At 54.7% G+C, this 18,642-nt stretch overlaps 1 protein-coding gene across 11 annotated transcripts in view; it reads right to left on the bottom strand.

The window, feature by feature from the left end:
* Positions 1 to 18,642, bottom strand: part of WSCD2 (WSC domain containing 2) — a 116,682-nt gene that overhangs the window by 18,874 nt on the left and 79,166 nt on the right. For all 11 annotated transcript variants that reach the window (XM_019814635.3, XM_045041186.1, XM_045041187.1 and 8 more), the window contains 2 exons: positions 5,470 to 5,591; positions 2,858 to 3,032 (listed from right to left, as the gene is read on the bottom strand). In XM_019814635.3, coding sequence (XP_019670194.1) covers positions 2,858 to 3,032; positions 5,470 to 5,591 — 297 coding nt within the window. The remainder of the gene's footprint in view (positions 1 to 2,857; positions 3,033 to 5,469; positions 5,592 to 18,642) is intronic.

The following is an 18,642-nucleotide window of genomic DNA, read 5'->3' as shown; positions in this document are numbered from 1 at the left end:
CCACATCAGGCTCTGTGCTGACCACCTGCTCAGAGCCTGAAGCCTGCTTCAGATTCTGTGTCTCCTACTCTCTCTGCCCCTCCCCCGTTCACGCTTTGCCTCACTCTGTTTCTCAAAAATAAATGTAAAAAAAAAATAAAAAAAAAACAAACAAAAAACAAATACTTGAATGGGAGGCCAAGACCCTCCCTGAGGTATAAAGGCTGTTGTTTTCAGCCCTAAAAAGAAGGTTTATTTGGTGCTTAAGCTCCGTCAATCAAACAAACGCTGGAGGCAATACTGTAGAGAACTCTGGAATCAGACAGACCTGGGTTTTAGTCTAGGGCTGGTAAGGGGGAGCTGTGTGATACTGAACGAGTCTCTTCCCCTCTCTGAGCCTGTTTCCTTACCTGTAAAATGGGGCTAGTCACCTTACAGGATTAAATGGATAAGATGTGTGAAGTATTTCCAATATATGCTAAGAAGCTGTGGTTAAGAGTGGAGCCTCAGGGGGCGCCCGGGTGGCTGTCGGTTAAGCGTCTGACTTCGGCTCCGGTCATGATCTCACAGTTTGTGAGTTCGAGCCCCACGTCGGGCTGTGTGCTGACAGCTCAGAGCCTGGCGCCTGCTTCGGATTCTGTGTCTCCTTCTCTCTCTGCCCCTCCCCCACTAGTGCTCTGTCTCTGTCTCTCAAACAAATGTAAAAAATAAAAAATAAATTTAAAAGAAAACATTAAAAAAAAAAAAAAAGAGTGGAGCCTCAGGACCCAGACCGCCTGGGTTTGACTCCCAGCCCTGCCCTGTCCTAGCTGTGTGACCCTGGCCAAGCTACCCAACCTCTCTGGGCCAGGTTGCATCAACTGTAAAAGAGTAATGATAGCAATGCCTCGGCCATTGGACTATCGTGGAGGATTAGAGGAGCTAGTGGCTTAGACCGTATCTGGCACTCAGGTGTTCAATGACCATCTAGCTCCTGGCAGGAACATGAGTGTTTAGCACATAGTAAATGCTCAATAAATGGCAGCCGAGACGGACCAGGCTTTTGGCAGCCCTAATAAGCCACAAGCCTCTCAAACCTCGCCAGCGTTGAGGAGCTGCAAGCCTGACGTGGAAAAACTGGAGACCGGTAATGGCCTGGGGACGCGGCACAGGGAAGGAGCAAAGTCATCAATGAGGGGCTCTTTATCTGCTATTGAAAAGGCTCCAACGTCCGTTCCCCGTCCCCATCAAAGCCATTCGCGATCATGGAATGATTCATCTACGTAGAACTCTCCGCTAGGCTAGGGGACACAGTTCTGCACAGACTGACAGACACTTCCTGCAGGCGAACAAAGGCTCGTCCCCCTCACGGGAGTGTAAACAAAGCCAAGAGCCACACTTGCTCAACTGATTCCCGCTCCCTGGGCTCTTAGCAGGACCTCAGGTGCCACGGAAGCAGCCACCGATGGCCACCCCTGGTAGCCCCATGGGACCGAAAAGGGGACAAGATTTTGTTGGGATGCCACTAGCTTTTGGCACCTCCATGCACATCAGGAAAAGGCGCTCTCTCCTTCCTCTGGGCAGAGAGAGGCACTTCCATCCAGAGGGCAGAGCACGGGCTGGCTTTCAGGCACCACCTTCCCTGTAGGTTGTGCCTGTGCAGTGCCCAACCTGCCCAACCATACGGGGTGGCCCGGTTCCTGGGAGATGAAGAGGAGTCTAGCCCAATGGTGTTCTATTGGGTCTCCAGGCTTCAGGGGGTATGGGGAGTGTTCTTTACACTGGGGCCAGGGCTTTCTAGCAGGGGCTCTGGAGTCAGAAACATGAAAACAAACCACTCTTGTAGATGTACAATTGTGGCCAGTTCTCACCTCCCGGGTCTTGCTTCTCCTACCTGGAAAATGGGGATGATAGTGCCCTGGTCGTCGACTCACTGCAGGCTTTACATCATTAAATGAGCTGAGGCTTTGCACTCGACCAGCGCATAGTAGGTGGTCGGCATATTCAGACATCGGGGTAACCCCTCACGGGGTTCCCTTGGGCCGAGTGTCCTGTCAAGGCACCTCTCCAAGAGCCACCCACCCGTCGTGATGCCTCGGTCAGGGGGGATGGTTTTCATCTAGAAGGTTTCTCAGTGGCGTGACCTCAGGCAAGGCCCTGAACTGTTCTGAGTCTCAGTTTCCCTACCGTCAAGGGGCGGTGATGATTATTCCGGCCTCCCAGGAGAGCTGAGGGGATTCAGAGAGAAAGGGTGAACTAAGGACTCAACACGGACTCTGGCGCAAAGAATGTCCCGGAGACGCGTCCTCAGCACCGCGGCCACGGGCTGGCAGCCACAAGGGGAGGAAGGGGAGCTGAACAGGAAGTGGGGGTCCCGCCAGCAAAGGGAGGGAGGGGGGCAGAAGTGGAACGTGTGAGACGGAGAAAGAAGAATTTATACCTCAACAGACAGACTCCTAGAATTCAAAGGGCTCTTGGAAGTCCACATTCTATAACTTCATTTTACCGATGGGGAAACTGAGGCCCGGAAAGGGGAAGTGGCTTGCCCAGGATCCTGCCGCGGCTCTGTGTTGGTCCCCCAGGTCCCCCACGCCCAGCCCTGGGGACGTCACACTCAAGCTCACTGCCTCCACTGCAGGAGAAGAGCCACCAAAGCGGGGGGGGGGGGGGGGGGGGGGTCGGTATGCGGGACAGAGATGAGGGTCTGCAGACCGCCCCCCCCCTCACCTGAGGCCCTCCTTCCGTTGCCCATCAGGGTCGCTAAAGCCAAGTTCCCCAGCGCCCCCCCCCCCCCCCGTCTGAGTAGCACCAGTGGCACGAAAGGGGCTGACTGGGGCACCTCCGGGGAGGGAAGCCCCTGGACAGCATCCGGGGGTCAGCTGGGGGAGCCCAGGCTTACCTTGGACCTGCGTCTGGTACACGATGAAGTAACGGGGGGTCCCGCAGCTCTCGAACTCCTCCGCGCTGCACTTCTGGGCGCAGAGCTGCTCGTCCTCCCGCTCGTGAAGCGGGAAGCGCGTGGTGGGGAACCCGCAGTGGCAGGCGGTGCCCGCAAGGGCCGCCAGCGGGTACTCCTGGAGCGGGACACGGGGAGGAGGGAGGTCACCAAACCGCGGGACCGACCGGGCTCCCAACGCAGAGGAGGGCTGGCGTTCCCAGCGTCCCCTTCGCGGCCAACTTCACTCTTACAGCTCTGCCCCGCCCTGCGCGCCTCCTACGCGGCTTTATTAAGGGGTAACTGACAAATAAAACCAGCACCGGCGTCCACGTCCACGCCGTAGCTGCAAACACTAGAGAGGAAACCCGTGTGATTCCATTGCAACGAGGCCCTGAGCCGGGTGGGCTCCGCTCTTCCTGCAAAGGCGGAGACTAGCGGAAGGCGGAAAGTACTGGAGACACCTGAGCTCCAAGAGGAAGCTTTCTCCAGGAGGACCGGAAGGAAAACTTACCAGGAAACGTTCTTCTCACCGTCGCCCGCCCTGCCGCCGTTAAGTCCCCCGGGGCCGAGGGGGGACACGAAGCCCACGCCTTGGGAGAGGCTGTGTGAGCCCGTTCTTTCACGACAAACAGGATACTGACAACCACGTGCAGCCACGATTTCGTGGCGTCAGCTGCTCCCAATTGCTTCATTTGTCCCGAGGAGCGGCGAAGCGGGAGCAAAGGGGGGGGGGGGGACTTGGATTCGGAGGGGACTGGGCTGCCCCTTGCCCTCTGCTCCAGATCCGCAGCCCTGAATCCTCCCCGATAGCGGGTCCCAGGAATAATCTAGTAACAAACCAATTCAGCAAGCGTGGCACCATAGGATTGGTTTCTTTCTGACACTGAATAGGGACTTCACCTCTTAGCAGAGAAAGAGAGGGAGGGAGAGACAAAGACGCTGGTACGCAGGTGGGTCTGCGTGGGCCGTGACTGATGGCATTTTCTAACAGGTGATACACAGGGAGCCTCCCCCGATATCCTAGATCTCCTCCACCGGTGGCACGGGCAGCGCTGTACCCTCAGTCACTTAATCCCCGGGATTTTTTTCCTGTGACCCCCTAAGGAGATCAGAAGAAACTGGAAGAGGGAGGTTTGCAGGGGGGGGGGCTTCCTATCCACCCACATACCCTCAATTCCCAATCCCACCTGCAGTCCGACCCTTTGTTACACGCTCCTTTGCCCTGGGACCTCATTGTCTCACTGTTGGCGTCCCACCTGCAGGCTCCAGGGCCCTCGGGGACCGAGGACTGTCCACCTGGAGGGGATGCCATGGAAGAGGGGCATCCATGCCCACCCGAGAGAGAGAAAGCTGGATCAAAAGCTGGTCAAACCTCCTAAGCCTATGAACTTGGCCCCTGACTTGCCAGGAAGTCTCTTAGGAGCAGCAGAGCAAGCACTCAGGAAATGCTTGGTGACTTGAAGTTGCCCGCCTGGAGGCTCTGGAAGCCTCTCTGGGCAGGGGGAGGGGAGGTCTCTAGGGTAGCTCAGAAATTCAGAGTGTAGGTGTGGCAGGGGCCTTCCCCCGTGCGGGCCTTGGTTTTTGTCACCCGTGAAATGGGGGTGAAAATTCTCGAGTCTAAGCCTTGACGTGAGAGGTGAAGCGTGAGATCCGTGCTCGGTGAGTGGCAGCCCTCTGCGTTCCTGCGAGGTGCGCCTCATGGATCAGGGGCCCCCGTGAGGGCTGGGCCAAGCAGGACAATTCAGTGCAGGTGGGGCATTCGGGAGTTGGGGTCCAGGCTGGAGCACCCAGCAGGAGCCACGAGGCAGGCTCCCCCCCCCACAACCGCCAGCATCTTTGAGGACAGACACGCCATCTCGGTGACCGTGCATCCCCAGCACCGAGCACGGGGCCTGGCACAAAGTAGGTTCTCGGCATGGGCAACCACCTTTCTGTGGGGGGGGAGGGGCGCTTCTGCTCGTGCAGTGAGCTCACCTTGAAAGAAGGACAGAGTTCCTCGACATCACTGAGTGCCAGTGTTGTGCCCAGCTCTGCTCTGGGTATGGGGGGGGGGCATCAGTGTTCAAGGCACAGCCCCTACCCTTGTGGAGTTCACTCTCTGGTCAGGGAGGGAGGATCTCGGGCTGAGAAAGGACCCACAGATCATCTAGTCCAACTTCAATCCAACGCCCAACGTTCTGGATGCCACACCTGCCCTGACTCGACGTGCTTGCCTCCGGTGACGAGGAGCTCACTCTGTCCCAGAGTGGGGCTGCCCTTGCCTTTCCCTGACAATCGTCTACTCGAGCCTGTAGGCCCAGTTAGAAGGTCAGCCTCAGGCCTGAGCATTCCCCGCGATTAGAACAAACCCGCTTGCTCAGGGGGAAAGAAATCGACCCCCTGTAACTTCCGCCCCTCGGATCCACAGGAAACTGTTGCATTTCTCTCCCGCGTCACACATCAGAGGGATGACCCCCTCATCCTGCCCGAGCTGCGGCTTCTCCAGCCAAGCACCCCCTTTCCTCCAGCTGTTCCACACTGCCCCCCCCCGCACCCCACCCCCCGGAGCTCTGTGAACAGGACCCCGGGCTCACCTTCTCAGTGCAGAGATCCACGCACTTGTCCACGGACATGTTCGGCATGGCGGCCGTCACGGGCAAGGCCAGGGAGAGGTTGTCGGGCCTGCGGAAGCAGCCTCGGAAGACAGCGCTTCCATCTGGAGGGCCAGAGGGAAAAGCCGTGGTCAGATCTCAGCTTGGCAAACCGCTTTCTAAAGAAAGGCGCTTTTATGTGTTTTTTAATGTTTGCTTATTTTGAGAGAGGGTGAGAGGGCATGTGCCTGTGAGCGAGGCAGGGGCACAGAGACAGGGAGAGAGAGAATCCCAAGCAGGCTCCGCGCTGTCAGCTCACAGTCCAACTTGGGGCTCGAGCGCACGAACTGTGAGATCACGACGGAGCCCAGATCACGGGTCAGACGCTTAACTGACTGAGCCACCCAGGTGCCCCGAAAAGTGCTTTGAAATCGAAGCCCAGGGGCGCCTGGGTGGCGCAGTCGGTTAAGCGTCCGACTTCAGCCAGGTCACGATCTCGCGGTCCGTGAGTTCGAGCCCCGCGTCAGGCTCTGGGCTGATGGCTCAGAGCCTGGAGCCGGTTTCCGATTCTGAGTCTCCCTCTCTCTCTGCCCCTCCCCCGTTCATGCTCTGTCTCTCTCTGTCCCAAAAATAAATAAACATTGAAAAAAAAATTTAAATCGAAGCCCAGAGAAGGCAAGAGTCTTGCCCAAGGTCACACAGTGTACCAGAGTGGAGACGGATCGGCTACATAATTCCAAGTCTTCTCAACCCTGGCATCTTTGTCAACGGTCCCGCGATGTTCCTGTGGGGCCCTATTGTCCCCTTCTGTCAGCGTTCCTGTGCCTTATTCATCCTCCACAACGGTCACCCCCCATTCAGGGGGATGATACACGCCATGGAGGATTTTCGTGATCCCCTCAGGAGACGGCTGCTCGAGGATCGAGGGAAGCAAAGTACCCAGGGCTGTCTTCTCCCTCCCATCATCCTCTGCCCACCCAGTGCTGAGCACCTACAGGTTACGAGGGACTGATCTGCCGGAGGGACCGCCTTTAAGATAACCCGATCAGGCACACAACAGGGAATTCGGAGGCCGCACAGTCACCCCAAAGCAACAGGCGGCGATGGTACCTGAGGCCCGGTTTGCCACGAGCAGGACCTGAGACAGTGTTTTCTTGAGGTGCGCTCTCAGGAGAGGGGGGGCGGGGGAGAAGCAGGGCAGGAACCGAGCAAGGATGTCACCTCGGCTGGGTCCCACCCAAGCACGGACGACAAGCCGTGCCACAGCCGGTCCCACTGCAAGGAAAGGGGCCCGGCCTTGGCCGTGTGTCCCCCCTTCCCCGCCGCGCGTCAGATATTGGCCGCGGGACACAACGTCCCGGGAGAGCCCGCTCCTCTGGGGCCAAGGTTTATTTTCGCGCAAGTGGACAGACGTGAACCACCGGCTGCTGGCAGTCACTGCAGGGAAAGGGGACGTGGGCGGGCCCCTGTGGCACCCACTGTGGGGGGCACACAGATGTATAAATAAGGACGTTCCCCACCGCACTCACTCGCGTTAACACGCGGAAGGCTGGGAACCGCCGGGTGTCCAACGACGAAGCACCGGGCAAATAAAATACAGACCACCACCACAATGGGACTCCATGCCCCCGCCAATAATAACAACGGCATTCAAGGCTCCTTTAGAGAGCTAAAGATGCATTCAAGATGCTAAATATAAGCAGAGACTATAAAACTGCCCATATGACCAAATATCAATTTTGTACAAAAGTGATCTCTCAGGGGCGCCTGGGTGGCTCAGGCGGTTAAGCGTCTGGCTCTTGACTTCGGCTCAGGTCACGATCTCAAGATTCTGAGACTGAGCCCCACGTCGGGCTCTACCCTGACAGCACAGGGCCTGCTTGGGATTCTCTCGCTCTCTCAAAATAAACAAACATTTTAAAAAGGCTCATTTATGTATTTGTTTTTAACGTTTATTTATGTTTGAGAGAGAGAGAGAGACAGTGCGGGAGGGGGAAAGAGACAGGGAGGGAGACATAGAGTCCGAAGCAGGCTCCAGGCTCTGAGCTGTCAGCACAGAGCCCGACGCGGGGCTCGAACCCACAAACCGCGAGATCATGACCCGAGCCGAAGTCAGACACTTAACCGACTGAGCCACCCAGGCGCCCCCATAAAAAAAGGTGCTTTTTTTTTAATAAAAAAATGAACCCTCAAACATTAATCTCTAGAGGGACCTACGCAAACATGTTGACAGCCACAGTCATCTCTGAACGGCAAGCATGATGGTCGTTTTATGTCAACTTGGCGAGGCTATGACGCCCCAGTGTTTGATCAAACATACGTCCAGGTGCTGCTGGGAAGGTCCTTTGTAGATGTGGCTAACATTTATAATGAGTTCACTTTGGGAAGACTTACAGGAGAGTTCCCTTGAGCACAAGGGTGGGCCTCATCCAATCAGTTGAAGGCCTTAAAAGCAAAACCTGAGGTTTCCCAGAGAAGGAATTCTGCCTCAAGGCTGTGGCATTAACTGCTGAGTTTCCAGCCTGCTGATCTGCCCTAAAAATGTCGGGCTTGCCAGCTTCCACAACTGCATGAGCCAATGCCTTAAATAAGTCTCCTAACGTATATATAAATAAAACTCCTACAAGTTCTGTTTCCCTGGAGAACGCTGACGAATGGAGTAGCAGTACAGGCAATTTTTATTTCCATCTTTTTAAAACCCTTTTCTTTTTCTACAGTGAATATGTATTTTTTCAATGTCATTAAGACAAATTTAAAAGTTTTTAAATGCCCCTGTCAAATTTCCCAAAAGGTTCATGATGCCCATTTAATTTTTTGCTGTTGTTTGTTTATTTTTGAGAGTGAGAGAGAGCGAGCATGAGTTGAGGAGGGGGAGAGAGAGCGGGAGACACAGAATCCAAAGCAGGCTCCAGGCTCTGAGCTGTCAGCACACAGCCCGACCCGGGGCTCGAACCCACGAACCGTGAGATCATGACCTGGGCCGAAGTCGGACGCTTAACCGACTGAGCCACCCGGGCGCCCCCATGATGCCCATTTAAAATCGAGGTCAGCCGTGCTCCCGTTTGAGTTATGTGAACCTTTCCAGAACACGGCTTTCACGTAAAACCAAGGACACCGTTCACACAGTGCAGATCAAAACCAGGAGCACAAAAATAGACGTCAGTTACCGAGTGCCTACCACGTGTGAGCTGCTGTGCTGGGAACTTCACAAACATCACCTCACTGCACCTTGGGGAAAACTCTGGAAGGCGGGGGGCAAACTCTCATTTTGCAGCCGACAGTGGCAGGACTTAGACCAGGAGGTCATGGGACCAACCTAAGGCCCCCACCGGTGGCAAAAACTTACTATGGATCGCCGTCAGCAACAAAATGTCAGCCCTTCGGAAAGAGGGAAGCAAGTTAAAGTTGCAAACACATATATGCCCCCACTCTATACGTCTGTCTCTGGGTCTCTCCGGGGAGTCAGCCCGCCCTGTTGGCATATACACATCTATTCACGTTCACGTGCAGGGAAAGGGCTACGCAATCGCTCCCCAGGCAGAAAGACGGTGGAGGAGGGGGAGGGAGGGCGTTCGGGAATGATCGGCTTAAATGTCAGCTGTCACCCTAGTGATTCCTTCTACCACCTGGCACCCAGTAGCCCGAAGTCATTCCTCGCAGAGGCAAATCTAGCAAACGGAGAAGACATCTGGAATTTGGTTAAATGGCTCATTTCCAGAGCGCGCCGCAGGCTCGCACCATCCAGTTCTCTCTCTCCCCTGCTTTCCTGGAGCCCTCGCTCCTGCTCCAGGCTGGGGAGGGAGGCGGCAGGGGCTGTGGAGGCTGGGGGTGGCCAGGATGCTGCTGACTCGCCCTCTGGTCCTCCGGGCCTCGGTTTCCCCCCTTATACACGGCAGGGTGGGAGACAGACTATGCAGATTGCTCTCCTGGACAGGACCGCCCTCCAGCCCCCAGATGAGGAACTGCTACCCCCCAAAGGCCACCAGTGTCCTGTGTGGGGAACATGCGACAGTCTCCCATCCCGTGGCCCAGGATGCTCAGAGGGAAGCCCCATAAACTCATGAGTCATCCCGAGGAAGATTCGATGATGCTCAGAGAATGTGCTACCCAAGGGGAGGTCAGGGAGGGGAGCCAGGCATTTGAGCCAAAGACTCGCAGCAGTGAGGTGGGAAGCCCAAAGCAGGTGCACGGACCCTCGCTTACCCAGAAAACTCAGCTGTCAGCCCACTCGGGTCACAGGGCAGAGAGACCCCGCCTTGCTTTTAGAAACAAGGGAGGTCGCCTTCTCTCTTCAACTCTGCTACTATTCACTGAGTCCCCACTGATGCCAGGCTCCCTGCTGGGTGCCTGGGATCCACTTAACCCTCACAGCACCCAGATGGGGTAGATGCTGGGGCCTCTCCCGTTTCACAGACGAGGCGCCTGAGGCTCAAGGAAGCTGCCTTCCAGGGGCACAGAGCGATCAAATGACGGAGTGAAATGGAAGCCAGGTTTCTCTGTCTCCCAAGTCCATGCTCCTTCCAATAGTAACGATGCTATTATGGCAATGAGACGCTTATAGTAATATCAGAGTATCCCCGTTACAATTGTGGCTCCTGAATTATCAGTCGCGTGCTATCCTCCGGGAACCAGGCTGAGCGCTCCCAGGCGTGGCCTTGTTGAACACGCACATCGGCTTGCGATCTCAGGATCCCCATTTTGACAGATGAAGAAACGAGGCTCAGAGGGCTGAAACCACTCGACACAAGTCAGCTGTGCCACTTGAAGAGGCAGAGCGGATACTGGAATCTAAGCGACACGTCTCCTCCACTCTGGAGGGTATTATCGGAGGCTGTGTGCCAGGCGATGTGTAAACACTGGATATACTTAAAAAAAGTTTTAGTGTTTACTTATTTTGAGAGAGAGGGAGAGCGCACGCACACAAGCAGGGGAGGAGCAGAGAGGGAGAGAGAAGCCCAAGCAGGCTCCACACTGTCAGTACAGAACCCAACACGGGGCTCGATCTCACAAACTGGGAGGTCATGGCCTGAGCTGATATTAAGAGTTGGGCTCTTACCCCACGCACCCTAACACTTGATATACTTGGTCCCCTATTCCCTACAAGGAAGGTCTCTTTCTCCCCATTATACAGAAGGGGAAAGCGAGGCTCAGAGGGGGACAGTGACTTGCCCAAGGCGACACAGCTGACAAGTAGCAGCTTCTGGATTCCAACCCAGGAATGTCTGAGCTCAGAGTTCTCACACTCTCTGGGCTGTCTCTCTTTAAGAAGCCACCCCCGGGCCTTGAATCGGCATTTTCAAAACACTGGGCCATTTATTTTGTCCCAGGATCCTGCCCTTCACACTCGCTCCACTTAATCATTCACAAAGTCAAAGCTGTCGCCCTGGGACATCTGGACACTGGAGTCGGATTTCTTGGAGCACCAAAAAATGCCCAGGTCTTGACTCTGAGTCTCTAAAACCATATTCAAATTAACCTTCCTCTTTCCCACCAGGACGCGAATCAAGAGACCATCTTCCCCAGGTCATGGCTGAGGCCGCGAAGGTTGCTCCGGGAATCAGTTTTGGGGTGGAGGCTAAGGGTGGCCCCTTTGGGACTGGGGCAGTCCTGGGTACACTGTAGGGATCCGAAGCCCACGACCTCTTACCCTCTAGGGTGCTTCCTTCATGGATCCCCACCCCCACCCTTCTGAGACTGTGCTGAGGAAAAGAGTTGTATCAGAAGTGGGGGGTGGGGGGGGCGGCGTATGGGCACCCGTGGGGTGAGTGCATCTGTCTGCCCATCAGCGGGGCGGGAGGGGCTGATCATGAGATTAGCCATGGGCCTGGTTGTAGTGAGGGTGTGTCTGGGAGGTGGGACGTGTGTGCGTAAGGTGTGTGACAAGGAGGCAGTGTGTGCATCTTGTGGACACGTGCGGTAACGTGAGAACCGATCTGTTTGGGCATGTGAATGCTGAGCACCGAGCCCACCAATGTGGCCACGTGGCTCTGTCTCGGTGGGAATGTAGGACCCTGAGGGTGTAGGCTGTCTCCTGACGGTGGGCATCTGTACGTGACCGTGTGGTTGTGCGTGGGACCTCTACCACGGGCAGAGATGCAATCCTCGGTGATCTCTCTGGGTTGCCTGGCAACCATGTAGCTTGAGTGGAGAAGGGCTCTCTCTCTCTCCTAGCGGAGGGCCGGGCTAAGCCGCAGCCAGCTTCCCCCCCCAGACAGGCTCAATGCCACCAGGGGTTGGGCATTTCTCAAAAATTCCCTGAACAGCCAGGACCTCAGATCCTGCAAGCATGTCTGTTTCCCCAGTGCGAGGCCACTTCATGCTTGTACCGTACAAGAGACAAGATCATAAGGCTCTCCTCGGGATGCTGAGAGCACGGGGACCCCCACGCCTGGAGCGCGCAGCCGGGGCACTGCTGGGATCTGTTTCGGTCCTGTGTAACCCTGAACCTGACGTGAGTCTCTGCACAGGAGTGTGTCTGCCCATGGGCACGTGACAGCTGGCGCCCCGCCCAAGGTGGTCTTTGGGTCACCACTGCTAGGAGTCACCCCTACATCCTCTTGCAGATATGACCTTGAGTAGCTGAGGTCACCGGGGCATCACTCAAGGTCCCGTGAGCCCACACGCGTGCATCTGGACCCCACCCTGGCCAAACACCCTGCCTTCGACACCCCCAGCTGGGGGGGCCTGGCTCTTGGGCTCTGGCTGATGGGGCTACATCAGCCCTGCGTCTGCAGGTGGCCTTGAGGGGGTCGGCCCTGACCCAGGGGCTCCAGAAGAGGCACCAGTCTGGCACCACACCAAGAAGCCACAGCACTTTCCTGGAACTGACAGGCTCGGGACGAGCCGCCTAGCTAAGGAGCGGAAGCCTAGCGGCCAGGAGACATGAGCTCTGGTGCCACCTCTACTTCCCTTCCCTGGACCTTGGAGTCTGTGCCTATCACGCAGGCAGCTCTTCCCATAGTGCCCATTGGCGGCTACCCCCTTCCTCGGTGTTCGCCCTTGGGCAAGTTTCCTCTCCTTTTGGGGCCTCGATGTTCTCATCTTTAAAATGGAGGTGCGAATACTGGGTGGCTCACTCTGAGACGGATATGCCTGAGTCTTGGTGAGCCCGAAGTAGAGTGGAAGGGGCAGGTGAAGGTCGGTGGACCGGTCTCCTTGCCTCCTGCCCTAAGACTTAACCCGAAAAGCAGTGGGGAGGGGGCAGGAACCTCTTCCCTGCCATCTCTCCATGTGATTTCCGCCTTTTGGCCTGGACGCCTGGACGAAGGCCATCTGCGGGCCGCCAGACTGAGAGAGTGGGAAGGCGGAAGGAAGACCGTAAGCCCAGTTCCACGGAGGTTGTCTCCCTTTGACATTTAAGCATCTGCTAATGAGTCCCTGACCCTACCAGCTTAGAGAAGAGGGCTGAGTTGAATGCCTCGAATACCAAATAAGGTGAGGTTTCAAGGAGCCAGAGTGGGATGAGGAGGCATTGCTTCGAGTCTCTCTTTGGGCCATGTGTGTCCAAGGGTGTGGTAAGGAGGGGACCAGGTGCGGGAAGGCGGTTCCAGGAGCAGTTGGCCTGTTGGATGTGGGGTTTTCCTATAGTCCTGCCCATTCCGCTTTTGGGGGGGAAACCGCAGGGTCGCAGAGGGCTTCCTGATGTCCGGCAGGAAGGTGGGGTTCTCAGGGATCAGGGGAGCACTCTGCAGTCCATTTCTCTCCACAGGTTGCTCTCTACTATGGCTTGGTGGTCAGAACATGGAGAAGACATTTAATTCTCCCACGCCCCTCCTTTCCTCCATCTGTAAAATGGACAAGTGGTCCTCCCCGTCAGCGGTGAGGCCTTCTCATTACTTGGGTCTGCAAAGGAAGGAGAGGTGGCCAGTCAGGATCCCTTGACCTTCCTAACACTCTTCTGTGATAGAATTTTGCACTCCCACAGCATGAACAGATGCCTTCCCGTTTGCAGAAAGTTCTGGTGCCCAGCAGAAAGAGAACTGGCTTTAAATTCAAACGGGGGCGCCTGGGTGGCTCCGTCAGTTAAGCGTCCGACTCTCGATTTTGGCTCAGGTCATGATCTCGCGGTTCGAAAGTCTGAGCCCTGCCATCGGAGCTCCAGGCAGGCAGTGAGGAGCCCACTTGGGATTCTCTCTCTCTCCCTCTCTCCCCACCCCTCCCCCAATCGCATGCACTCTCTCTCTCTCAAAACTAACTAAATAACTAACTACATAAATAAATTCAGACAGACCTGGGTCAGGTACTTACTAAGCTGAGTGTCCTTTTGGGCAGGTGTCTTCACCTCCTAAGCCTCGGTTTCCTCATCTGTAAATAGGGATCACATCTGCGCTGCACGGTGAGAGTGGAGGTCCCATGTGATGGCATTTAATGAGCCTAAGACCTAACCAGGACTCAGTAGCCCTCCCTGCTCCATTCTCCTCCGCTTGTCCATGATGCGTGAAGGGTGGCTAGACTTTACAGAGCAGACGCTCTCAATGCCCCGGTGTCAGGGCCCCTGGCGCTCCCTGTCCCGATACAGATGGACAGCGACCCACAATATATACCCAGGACTCTGCCTTAGGGCTGGTGAAGACAGGCTGGGCCATGTCCCCAGGGGCCACCCTCAGCCAATGACGGGGGTGTGCGGGAGGGTAAACGCTGCAGCTTCCTGCCCCTCCAGGGGGACACCTCTGAAGCACGTTCACCGCCGTCTCCCCGAGCTCCCCAGTGGGATTAACTTCGGCTGTCCTCAGCGTGCCCTGCTCTGTAGCGGACCTTGTTTCGGCTCTTTCCCTTCCTTGTCTCACTCCTCCATCCCTCCCAGAGATGCATCCTGGGGTCACTTCCCAAGCAAACCAAGGTTCCCATCCTTGCCTCTGGGGGAACCCCACTTAAAATATCTTTGGATCTCGGAGCACTTGTAATCCCCCAGGGAAACCCCACATGGAGTTCAGGGCCACTGTTCTTCACAGCCCAGACTCTCTGAGAATGGTCCCCCTGGACAACAGCAGCAGCCCTGGGTCATGTCTTCCTCCTGGCCAATGTTACTACACACTCACCATGGTAATCACATCAGCTGTGCTACATCTTGTACACACTGTATCTCAATTAATCCTTGCAGCAGCCTGTGAGGTGGACCATACTATTATCCTGTTTTGCAGGTGGAGACCTCGGAGATGTCACGAGATTCAACTGCTTTTCCAGGTCACACAGCCAGCGGGGAGCAGAGTTGGGATGTGACCCCAATCCTGTCCAACACCCCATTTTGGTTTCCCACCCCTCTGCCATTCTGTGGGAAGCCTGCCCAAGCCTAACACGGTCGGGGGCTCCAGAGACCCCATACCAGCCACCTGAATTTCCCAGAAACCCTCTCCGGGCCCGCAGCAGGGGCCCCAGCGTCACAAAAGCCCATGCCCCACATTCTGTAATGTCAGCTCTTCATTGCCAGGCCAGCTGGGATGGTGCATGACCTCGGCAGCTTGAGGCTTTTACTAGCAAGAGGTGAGCAGAGCAACTGTTCATCAACTCTCTTTGCTGGGGGCAGATGAAGAACAGCCTGGAACCAGCTGCAAGTATCTCTGAAGTCCTATCATCTCTTTGTTCCGGGGCTTCACAAAAATGAGGTAAATGTCACCAGGCATCAGCTTAAAGGCAGGCGTGGAAGAGTTCCCCTTGGTTTGAAAGAGGCCACCACCCCCTGGGTAATTAGGCCAGGCTCTACTGCATTAAAGATGCCAGCGAGGAGGAAAGGCAGTGAGCTGGGAGCTGCTAACGGCCACCTATAATCAGAGAGAGACTGAATTACACAAAGAGCCTAACTATCCAAGAAGAATTCAAACCAGCTATTTTTAGGCAGCACCAAAGGCTCCGGAGGGCTGTTGCAAATTCAAACGGCTTGAATTGGGTGCTACGTGGAGCGCACTAAGGAGTTTTCGTTCTAGGAAGAAAGGGCATCACAACGGCTCAATAACCTTGTGCTATGTGCTTTCTCGATTTTATCTCACTTGGTGGTCACAGCAATCTTTAAAGGTGGGAACTGTCCCCATTTTACAGATGAGGCGCTTGAGGCTCAGAGAGGAAACAACGTGGCCAGAGTCAACACGGCGAGTGAGTGAGAAAGCTGGGATAGAGGCGATGTCTGCCTGATTTCAAAACCTACGCTGCCCCCCTAGCCTTTGTGGACGCTGCTTAGGGGCGAAGAGCAAACCAATTCTCCCCCCTCAGGATGCAGAAGGAGGAAATTTTTCTAGCTGTCATCTCCTCGACCCTACACAGCAGAACTCATGAAGATTCATATAAATTATAAAATTCAGGGGTCCCGGGCACCTATTAAAGTGAAGGAGAGACCTCCAGAACTGGCAAAGGAGGAGCTAGGCACGGTCCATCCAACCAGTGTGACTTGCCACAAACATCTGAGGCTCCCCTTGGCAGAAGCCACCAGAATGGAGGATCAGTGAGCACAACACAAGTACTGCAGGAATTTCCCCTTCTAACTTTCAAAGACAAAAAAACTGCCAAGACTAACAGTACACAAAATACACTGTGTAAAGTGTGAGCCAGAAGTCAAGGATCTATTTTTTCCACGGTACTGTAAGCTTCATAATACTGCCACCAAGACAGAAAACAAACAAACAAGCAAGCAAGCAAGACGAAAAGGTGCTGAATCCTGGGAGAATCTGGCCTGCCTGCAGTTTTGGGGGCTTTAGGCCGCAGGAAAGGACGGTCAGCACCCTGGACAGCCACCCAATGGGCCCAACGTGTATCTAACACATTCAATGTAGTTCTAAGGAATCTTCTACCACAGATCTTGCAAGAATCTTTCAAGCAAATGAAATTTCTTGCAACATCCTGTAAAGCCGTAACGTTCTCAAATCGCTGGCAGGTCTCTGCCCCTGGGAGGAGAGCTACACTTGCTGACACATTTAGCAAACTGCTGTGAAAAATGTAATCCAACCAAGAAGGAAGTCCATTTCTCGGTTCTTTTGTAACAAGGGCAAAGAGTCCACGTGCCTGAGAGTCTGTGTCAAGGAAGAATAGCAGGGTGCCTGCAGACATTTGCTCTGCTAACCTTTTAATGCTCTCACTACTTACTGTAAGAGCATTCTATCACCTCGGAAACATGTAGGCTGCCTCCCTCTGCAAGGTGTATGCCCCACCAGTGGTGCTTGGGAGACAAGAAGCCTCCTTTGGATCTTTCTAATCATTAAGAATTCTGTGCCGCTGCTCAGGGAAACGCAGTTAAGATACATTGTTGATATCAACTAATGACTCTACAAACGGAATCCGGTTTCCACCATACCTGTTTCCTGGTGTGTTTACTCATTTCCCTGCCTGGTATGATACTCGCTGCTATCGTGTGCCAGTACCTCGGAAGGCCTCCCTTTCTGATTTACTTGTGTATAAATCGTGTCCAGGAATGGGAAGCCAAAGGTGCCACTGGGTTCTGACCCAGTCACAAGGACACTGGCAATTCTGTTTTGCTTCAAGTCCGCAAATGGGGCAGAAGGAGAGATCAGAGGTCAGGGAAAGGAGGAGGTAAGCTAGATCCAAGGAGTTCTCCCAAAAGAGAGGAGATGAGGTCCAGAATCCCTTACAAGAGGTCAAGGTGTCTACAGCACTGTAGTGAGTGAGCACCCAAACTAGCGGTCAGGGAGCTGGGTTCCAGCCCAAACTCCGTCCCTAAGAAGCACTGCGGCCTTGGAAAAATCATGCCTTCCCATCATTTCCTAAAGCTACCTTTAGGCTTTTGCACACCCCATTCCCTTTGCCTAGACTTCCCTCCCACCCCTTGGCAACTTCAGTCTGGATATCCTCCTCTTCCACACCAGGAAAAAAATCCCATACATCTTTCAAGGCCCTAATCAAACAGCCTTCTTCTGTGCAGAGTTTCAGTTTCTAAAGCTGTAAAACGGGACATCAGCATATAAGAAGGTGCTTCCAATAGGGCACTCAACACATGACCTTTGCTGACCCTGGACTTTTTGTTCATGGCTGGAATATATGGCTCTCCCTCTCATCTAGAAATCTCCTTAAAATGGGATCCCACCCAAATGTCGCTCCCTCGGCTCCTGAAGACAGAGCCCCTGCCATTCCCCCATATATACACCCCCATGCTTGAACAGACCCCATTGGTGCCAGATCTGTTTCTCCACTAGACCATGAGCTCCCCAACCGTGGAGACTGTGCTTTATTCTCCACTCATCCTCTCCATGCCTAATCCCCGTGGATGCTCATCAAGTGTTTTGGTTCAATGAATGGTCTCCATGTTCTCTCCAGACACCATGGTATCAACTGGGCGCCCACCGGGAGTCTCGATTTGGCACATCGTCAACCATCCATCTCCTTATCCAAGCCACTTCTGTTCTTATCTCAGCCATAGCAGCCTTGAGGTTAATAAGGCTTCAATTTTCTTCTGGAATCTCCAGCTGAAGGTGCCCAAGCTTCCAATCTTGTACAGTGATGATTCGGGACAACTGGGGTGGACTTGGAGAAGCCTAGACTCCACCCTCAGCAGACGTGACTACGTTCCCCTCTTGGACATAAATATAAAAGACTCCTTTCTCAGAGGGAACAAAACACCATCCTGGGTAACTTTTCTGCTGCCGAGGTGGGCAAGCGGAGGGGTGCAGGAACATCCCCGCCAGCCTCAGGGGCTACTCTGCAGCACCCACACAGCCCCCCGACTGCTACAAGGGCAAGACACACCCCCTTGTACAGAATCTACTGTCTTTGTGTGCCGAGGCTTGTATATTTCAACGGACCGAACATCTTCGATGGCCTGTGACAGTGTGCTTCACATCAGGTGATCACAATAGTGTGTGTGCGTGCGCGCACGCGAGCATGAAGAGAGAGAGACAGAGAGAGAGAGGATACGTCCAGGTTATCCAGTCAATCTGAACATTAACCGAAAGCAGGTCTGGCTGGTATCTAACGATCTACATGGCCTTATTCTTGTTATGCAGCCCATCGTCATCCACCAGGATGTTGTAGCGGCAGCAGCCTTCTCACTAAATGCCCATGATTTTAGGGCCATCTCTTCACATAGTCAAGGTCACCATAAAAATAACATAAATATTGGCATAAGGGGATCAGTGTGAGGATGGTAGTTTCACCATCAAATTAAAACCTCGTGGGGCGCCTGGGTGGCTCAGTCGGTTAAGCGTCCGACTTCGGCTCAGGTCATGATCTCACGGTCCG

Source organism: Felis catus, chromosome D3, assembly GCF_018350175.1.
Source record: "Felis catus isolate Fca126 chromosome D3, F.catus_Fca126_mat1.0, whole genome shotgun sequence".
NCBI lineage: Eukaryota > Metazoa > Chordata > Mammalia > Carnivora > Felidae > Felis > Felis catus.
This window is presented reverse-complemented; position numbering and strand designations above follow the sequence as displayed.